Genomic DNA, 9,122 nt, shown 5'->3' with positions numbered 1-9,122 from the left:
AAAAGCATTGCCTGCTCGCCATTAACACAACAAATAACAAGATCTTGGGTCCACTCGAAATGGGATCATAAAAGCTTTAAAACTTCGATGCCACAAACTTTTGATTTCGCCTTTAAATTAGTAAGGTTTACAACTTATGACAATGAAATTTAGGTTTTCTATAATAAGTAAAGTGAAAATAGAAAGGGGATTTCGATTTGGTGATGGATGTAAGATTCTCAATTTAGACTTTTTACCCCCAAAACCAGTATCTAAACTAATTTTAATTTATTTCATGTCTAAACACAACGTTCTGACATGGCTTTCTATATGGCAATTAATATGATGTGTTTTACACACGTTTCAAGTGTAAATATACTTTATCTGACACATCAGCAGCCTAATGCTGGAAAATGAAATAGTAACTTGAATTGCAAAAAATAGAAGTGTCTTTAATTGCCAAAATTGAAAGGATATGTTAAAATTGTAAAACACGCTAAAGGTCAGGATTTATTTTGCAATTAGGCCTTCTAAATATTAGATTTAATTTTATAGCATATTACTAATTATAGGTATGATTTTATGTTCTTCATCATTATTCTATGAAAAACTGCTGATCTGATCATCAACTTACAATAAAGCTCCATTACTTAGCTTCAAGACTGATGATCATATTAAATACCAGATCATGGATAAATTAAAGAACATTTGATAAACTTAAGTGTAGTCTATAAATACTTATTTCTCCTGCAGAAAATAACAAGATAATATGATAAATATCTGAGCTATAAGATTATTGCAAAAATTTATCCATAGAAAAAAATCCATGCAACTAAAAAGAAAATGCAAAAATTCAGCTTTCAAAAGTTCTTTCGGCCTCCAAAATCTTGCTAAATTCTAATTTATCTTCATTCTTCACTGATGTAAGGCACAAAGCCTTCTTCATATATAAATATATAGTAGAGAAAATTTCATTCTGCATATAACTTCTTCTCTTTATTACTCACTAAAGGCTCCAATCATTCTTTATGCAGCTTCTTTTTGCCAAGAGTTTATCCTTAGCTTTGCTCTTGACTTGAGATTTAGAGAAATTAAAAAAATAAAGAGAAATTCCAGGTAAATTGCCCAGCTGGTATCAAACCTTAGGACAATATATCAAATTGATACCAAGACTTTAATTTAAATTAAATTGGTACCAAAACTATAGAAAAATATATCAATTTAGGGCAGTTGTCCAATTTCCGGCTAATGGAGGCTGACATGGCAATCTGATGAGGTATATTCCATTTGATTCTCCCCTTTGTGTGTGCCACGTCAATAAAAATAGCTTACTCAACTAGCAGGTCCCATTTCCTAACTTCTCCCAAATTAAATCCTAATTTCCCCTAATTGGAACCTAAAATCTCCAAATTGAACTTTCCTATTGAAGCTAAAGCACAATTGCACCATTGTTGCACCATCGTTACCTTCAATCTCTCATTGTCACCTCATCTGTTGCTCCAAGAACTTCAAGTACAGGTATAGATACGAGAAAAAAATTGCCTACACATTCAAAGATGCTGCTCTTCTTCTAGCTGAAAGGGATTTGACAAATATAATGGTAGCAACACCTGTACAACCGACAATGGTGGAAGTACCAACTGAGCTAACAGGCTTAGACCTTAAACTAGCCAAGCAGCCTAAAACTACACTCTTGAAACAAATCGACAAGAAGTTCCTCAATACTACTACTACTACTACACCCAGTGGTTTTGATGCTATAATCTTTATTATAGTGAGTGACACGAGACTTGCAAAGATCCAAGAAGACATTGAAAAAAATATAGGAATTTCAGATGAAAAAAGGAAGAAGAAAAAAATTGATGAAAAAGCTATAGACATCTTCACCATACTGCACAGAAAAAAGTTTCTGTTATTGTTAGATGATATATGGGAGCCAGTGGACCTTGCAAATTTTGGGGTTCCTCTTCCAAATAGAGAAAATGGGTCAAAGGTAGTATTCACAGCCCGTAGTGAGGATATCTGCAGAGAAATGGAAGCACAACCCATAGTGAGGATATCTGTAGAGAAATGGAAGCTCAAATGGTGATTAACATGGCAGATTTAGCATGAAAAGGCGCTATTTAGGAGAAGAACATTAGTAGCCCCATTATAGCTCAACCCAGTAGTAGGAAATATGATGTAAAACTCAAAGCTGCTGCTCGTGATTCTTTCAAGAAGAAACGCGAAAGTGCTCTTAGGATCTTAACAAGATCCTCCATGAGGATGTCAGATAAGGGAGAAATTATAGAAGATGAGGTTGATAAGATGAGCAGAATATAGAAGATGCTAAGGCACTTGTCGACAAGAAGCACAAGTATATGATAGTTTTCTCAATGACACAGTCAGATTTTGCTTCTTGTATTGTACTTTATTCCTACCAAACTTTAGAATCTCGAAGGATGATCTGATATATTATTGGAAGAAAAGATGAGGTGAGAAGGAGAGATTGAGGGTTATAATGGTGCAACTATGCTTTAACTTCAATAGGAAAGTTCAATTTATGGATTTTAGGGTTCAATTAGGATTTAATTTGGGGGAAGTTAGGGAACGGGACCCGCTGGCTGAGTAAGCTATTTTTATTGACGTGGCACACACTCAAGAGAGAATCAAACGGAATATACCTCCTCAGCTTGCCACGTTAGCCTCCATTAGCCGGAAATTGGACAATTACCCTAAATTGATATATTTTTCTGTAGTTTTGGTACCAATTTAATTCAAATTAAAGTCTTGGTATCAATTTGATATACTATTCTAAGGTTTGGTACCAGCTGGGCAATTTATTCCAAAAATGGTGTTGCTAATCATCATTTGTATCAATGCCTAAAGCTAAGTCCTAAAGAATTTGAGAGAAAGATATTTGTTAATTATAAATTTTAAGTTTTATATAAAATCAATAGTTCAAATTATTCTTTTTAATATTAATTTTACATATACATAAGGAATAAATATTTTACAAATAAGAAATTTCCAAACGATATCACACATTGTACTGTTGATGGTCTAATAAGATCTAAGATTTTTTTAGGCTTGAGTTTCATTTTTCAAGAATTCTATTAATATAATGTTATTAAAACAGGAAATTATATAAAATACTGTTTTTTTTTTAAATATATCATTTTTACTGTACTTTTTTTCTTTAATTTTTACTTACTTTAACTTTCATTTACTTACTTTGACTCTAGTTATATCATTTTTATTTACTTTGACTCTAGTTAAATCATTTTCACTGCTTTTTTATCACTTTTCTCTCTTCTTTCTTTTTCGGATCGAAATAATAGAGAATAGAAGAAGAGAAAAGAGAAGAAGTAAGTAAATAATTTAAACTTTTATTAAATAGAGAAGATTTTACAAAGAGAGATAGTAGGGAAGATAGTTCAAGAGTTCAAGTGATGCCTTCTTACTTCTAATGTATATCTATTTATAATAAGAAAAACTATACTATTCGGACTTCAAACATTTTTGAGTCTGTTACATTATTGAATTTGTCAAAAAGAAAACAGTAGTTGTCTGCCATCTTGTCCACTTTGTCAAAAAGAAAAGATTCTTTGTCCGCCACTTGTTCATTCTTATCGACTTGTTTTGTTCTTTTGTTTTGTCCATTCTTCAAACGATGCTTGTTTATCTTCTTGTTTTGTCTTTCTTTATCCACTTGTGGAAAAGGAAAGATTCCTTGTCCATTTAGTCAAAAATAATGTCATAATTGTCGAGTCCATAGCAATCATCTTCATTTTGAGGAGTAAAGCTAGGTCCACTAGTGCTTCCAGAGTCCTCATTGTCACTATCTCCAGAGACTTATGACAAAGCTTGTTCCAAGGCTGCTTTGAATTCCTTCTTTGTTGTATTTCCAGATAATTTTGCTAGAATTTTGCTTTTATCCGATAAAAAGTTAAATTGTCCCATAGATTGGCTCGTACCAGATATCATGGGATTTTTTTCCGCAAAATATTTCAAAACAGTTTCTTTATTGGCTTGAATGTCTTTGCAGTTTATCCACCATTTGACACTATATTCTCGAACTAAATAGGCAATAGAATTTACATTTGGAGAGGGTTTAAAGGGTTTCACTTTGAATTGCCAAGAAAATGTTCAAGGTAGGTTAAAGGTTTCGGAAAAAATGATCAATTTGTCATGTTTAAGAATGGGTAATTTTTCTTTAAAGATGGTAAATCCTTCCATAATTTTAGTAGGTAAAATTTCTGGGCAAAGTCCAAAATAGATCCACCAATCAGAAAACCAATTGGGAAAGGTTTTTGAGTCGGTTTTGTGAAACATAAAGAACCAAGAGTGGTTCCAATTTCGAAGATAAAAAGTATAGTACCAGGCTTTCTTATAATCAAAATAATTGAAGCAAGGAGGTGTAAAGGTAACAGAAATTTTTTTGGCAGTATAAGAATTTTGGTTCCAGTCGGTTAGGGTAAGGACTTTCAAAATTCTGCATTTTGAATAGGAGATTTTTTTAGGAACGTCTTTATCAAAGGAATGTTCAATTTCTATTGAGTGAGTGTCCAAAAAGATAAGTTCGTAAAAAAATTTTAGTTTGTACGAATTTTCAGGAATGAAAAATTGTCCAGAGGGAAAAATATGTTGAAATAATTGTTGGTAATTGGGATTTTCCAAATTCCCATTGAATATTTCGCTTTCAAGAATGGTTATAATTTGGTGTTGAGGTTTTGTGAAATATTTGGGTGGTTCGGTTTTAGAAGAACCTGGTTTTGTAACAGCTTGTAAAAAGTTGGATGGTTTAGGTGGGGTAGAAGGAGTTTTGTCAAGTATTTCAAATTTGTTGGTAGAAACCAATGAAGATTGTCCAGACCTTTTAGCCGCGAAATCGGCTGGAGTGCCCATAAGAACTAGCTTGATTTATTTCCCTGCAAAAATTCTCTTGTCAAAAAATCAGGCAAATAATTTGAAGAACCTTTAATATACTCAATATCAAAATCAAATATTCCTAAAAGTGCTTGCCATCTGGCAAAAACTTGTTTCGAAATAAAATTTTTAACATCTTTTTCCAAAATATTTTTTGCAGCACTACAATCAATACGTAGTAAAAAATATTTTCCAACTAAATCGTCTTCAAATTTTGTAATACACAAAACAATTGATAAAAGCTCTTTTTTAATAGTAGAGTATTTGGATTGGGTTTCATTCCATGCTCCAGAGTGAAATCTAACCAAAGACTCTGTATTTTGACCAGGTAACCTCTGTTTGAGAATACCCCCAAAACCTAAATCAGAGGCATCTGTTTCTACTATGAGAAATGCATTTGGATTTGGTATGGATAGACAAGGTAAATGACGAATTTTCTGTTTAATAGTTTGTACGACTCGAGTGTGTTCATAGGTCCAGGGTTTTGGATTTTTTCTAAGACGATTGAATAAAGGTTTGCAAAGAATTCTAATATCTTTGAAAAAATCAGACACATAATTGAGGCATCCCAAAAATCTTTGAAGTTGATATTTGTCCTTGATTTCATCAGGAAATTTGGAAGTAAATTCTAAAACTCTTGAAATTGGTGAAACATTATTTTCAAAAATTTCATGTCCAAGAAATCTAATTTTTGTTTGACATAATTTCATTTTAGGTGCAGAAACAACTAAACCATTTTGCTTAATTATATTGTAAAACTTATGCAAATGAGAAAAATGTTGTGCTAATGAACTTGAAAAGACTAACACATCATCAATGTAAACAATGGTAAATGATTGATGATCATGAAAAATGTCATTCATAATTCTTTGGAATTCAGATGGTGCATTTTTTAATCCAAACGGCATAACATTCCATTCATAATGACCAAAAGGGACATTAAAACCAGTTTTGTAAAGATCTTTTTCATTAATTTGAATTTGCCAAAAACCAGATTTCATGTCGAACTTGGAATAAATTTTTGAATCATAAAGTTTTTTCAACAAATCTCTTTTGTTAGGTAAAGGATATTTAATCCATTCTAGGACTTTATTTAAAGGTTTATAATTTATGACAAGTCTAGGTACACCCCGTTCTCTTTCTGCTGCATTGTAAATATAAAAAGCAGAGCAGCTCCAAGGAGAACTAGAATTGCGAATTAACCCTTTTTGTAATAATTCATCTATTTCTTTCCTACAATGATTTTCAAGTTCTGTGTTCATGTGTATAGCATGTGATTTTGTTGGTATGTCATTTTCAGAAAAATCTTTAACATAAGGTAAAGAAATCACATGTTTTTTCCTATTCCAAAAGGCATTTGTGACAGGTGCACATAAGTCTTTAGTAAAGAGATTCTCAATATCTTTTATTTTGGCTTTTGTCACATCAAGGTCTAACTCTTCTTTAATCTTTAAAGATAAGATTTCTTTGTTTAAAAAAGCGATTTATTTTTTCTTTTGACTAATAAGATCATTAAAAACGCAATTTTTCTTTAAAACATTTATGTCTTTTTCTTGCTCAGAGAAGATGAATTTAAAACAAATTCCTTTTCCTAATAATCTAGTTTTGATACCGTGAGTGTCTACTGAAAAAGGATAAAGCAATGCTAAAAACGGAGTTTCAAGAATAACAGTAGCATATAGATTTTTTATTAGAATAAAAGAAGTGTAAAAACATAATCCATCATTACAAATTTTAACTTTAGAAAGCTTATAATTTATTTGCATTCTTGAACGATCAGCAGTATGTAATTTTTCGGTTGTTTTTTTAAAAAACTGTGTAGGTACAATTCCTTCTTGTATACAGTTTTGATCTGCTCCAGAATCAATTAAAGCAATTGTCTCAATTTTAAAATCATTTATAAGAATTCTAACAAAAATAAACCATTTATGAAAATTTATTCTCGTAATATGAGCTAAAAAATTCATTAATATGATAATCATTCGTATTTTCAGAGGACTCAGCAATATCTTTATTTTTCCTATTTAGTTCCAATTTTAAAATTCTTTCTTTGAAATCTAAATTTTTATTTTTCAATTATTAATTTCTTGTTTTATATTTTTAATTTCTTCTTGTAAATCTTGAATATTAGGTGTAGAATTTCTAGAAGATTTTGGATCAAACCTTTGAAAAATTTCTTTTAAGTTGTAAGGAATAGGTTCAGATTTTTGGGTTTCATTATGCAAAACAATATCTCTTAATTTTAAAAAGTATTTTTCTCTGTCTGAAGGGTCACTAATTTTGTCAACTAATTCAAAAAGATCAGAAAGGGTTTCTTTTGATAAAACATTTAAAGTTGAATTACAACAAGGACCTGTACAAATTCCAGGACCTTCACATGTTTCAAAATCAGTATTTGTAGAAGATGAATCACTTAAAATATTTAAATCATTTTCTTCAAAATCACTTAAATCAGAATTTTTAGGATCTATATCAGATAGTAAAAGATTAAGCATTTGATCTTTAAGTTTATCAGAAATGTCTAAATTATTGATTTTTTCTTTCATCCTACATTGGGATTTAAAATGACCAACACGACCACATTTGTAACAAACAGGAGGACCTTTCTTTTTATTATTTTTATTTTTGTTTTTATTTTGAGAAACATTTTTAGATGAAGAAGGTTTTTGAAAATTCGAAGTATTTTTTCTATAATTTCTATTAGAAGATTTTCTTTTCAAATATTTTTTAGTTTTTGAAGAAGGAGCTTGAATACGTTCATAACCATACTGGGAACAGAAATCTCTCAATTCTTTTTTAGATTGTAAAAATTCATTTTTAATTTTAGCTTTTAATTTTAAATCAGTACACAAAACTAAGCCTTCATTATTAATAAAATTAATAATTTCTCCATAGGTTAAAGTATCATAAGGAATAGTATTTCCATAAAAATCTCTAATCCTTGTTCTAACCTTTTCAAATGAATAATTTAGGTAAACCAAAGAATAAATCTTTCTTTCCAAAAACTATGGTTACAATCAGTTCTAGAGAAAACTTTTGTTAAAAAGACATCTTTGTACCAGCGAAAATCTTGAAGTTTAGGACAAGTTAAATTTGAAAGAATTTCAGAAGATCGAATTTGATATTGATTAGGTTCACCAACAAAACATTTTGTAATAGCAAAAAGTAAAGTTGCTACAGCATCTTCTTCTTCAGTTTGAACAGATGTTTGATTTTCAGTTTTTATAACTATTTTCCTAGCATTTAAAATCCTTGATTTGTCTTCTAAGGAGGTGTAATTATCTCACCATCCTTTTAATTGACCAGTAAAGCCAGATATTAACATTTGAGCTATTTTTTTATCAGTATTATTTACAGATCTGGCTCTGTACGAAGTACAAGCCATAGTCATTTCTTGTAACATATTTAAAATCTGATATTCAGACAGACCATCTAAGTTCCATTCATAAACAGAATCTCCATCATATTTTGCTTGAGTAAAGCTAACTCTTTCTTCAAACAAAACATCTGGAGGAGTAGGTCTAGGATAATAATGTCTAGTCCTAGGTTTGTCAAAACCTCTATTATTGTATATTTTATTTATTTCAAATTTATCGTTAACAAATTGACTCTCTAAATCTTTGATTTCATTTTGATCAGATTTTTCAGAATTAAGCATACTAACAGAAGGTTTATCTTTCAAAGACAGACTAGCTAATTTTAAATTTATTTGGTTCAGAATATCATCTTTATCATTTAATTTAATTAATTATTGTTCAGGAATTTTATGGGGTTGAAAAATAGGTTTCATAGGTACTCCACCTGGCCTAGGTGCATGATTATTTAGGTTGGACGTCTCTATCCTATCCAGTTGTGAAGCAATTGTAAAAAGAATTTGATTTGTATAATTATTTTGATTTTGAACATTTCTAATATATTTTAATAAAGGGATTTTGTCATCATTCCCAGAGCTTATCTTTTTAAAAGGTGAAGCAATTATTTCTTGATTATGGATATTTATTTTAACTTCTTCTAAAGGTGGATGAACAGAAATAATTTGTTTATTTCCTACAGTTGTAGTCCAAGTTTTAGAAACTCTATCATTTGTAAAAAAGTTTTTAAAAGGAAAATCTATATCATTATTGTTACAATAAATTTCAAACCAAATGAAAAATGGAACATTAACCTTAACAGAATTTAAATATTCATAAAAAATTTCTTGAATAGTCTCTCTCTCCCCCCTTGAAAAATGGTTT

The 9,122-nt window shown here is 30.2% G+C and overlaps 1 protein-coding gene across 1 annotated transcript; it reads left to right on the top strand.

Moving 5' to 3' along the window:
* Positions 1-1,603: 1,603 nt before the first annotated feature.
* Positions 1,604-2,301, top strand: LOC8277288 (probable disease resistance protein At4g14610). The gene is made up of 2 exons (XM_015723424.2): positions 1,604-1,972; positions 2,107-2,301. Exons 1-2 carry the CDS (start codon positions 1,604-1,606, stop codon positions 2,299-2,301), a joined length of 564 nt encoding a protein of 187 aa, XP_015578910.2.
* The last annotated feature ends 6,821 nt before the right edge of the window (positions 2,302-9,122 follow it).

The sequence above is a fragment of the Ricinus communis genome, chromosome 5 (genome assembly GCF_019578655.1).
Source record: "Ricinus communis isolate WT05 ecotype wild-type chromosome 5, ASM1957865v1, whole genome shotgun sequence".
Classification (NCBI taxonomy): domain Eukaryota; kingdom Viridiplantae; phylum Streptophyta; class Magnoliopsida; order Malpighiales; family Euphorbiaceae; genus Ricinus; species Ricinus communis.
Note: the sequence above shows the minus strand (reverse complement) of the source record. Positions and strands in the feature narration are given on the sequence as shown.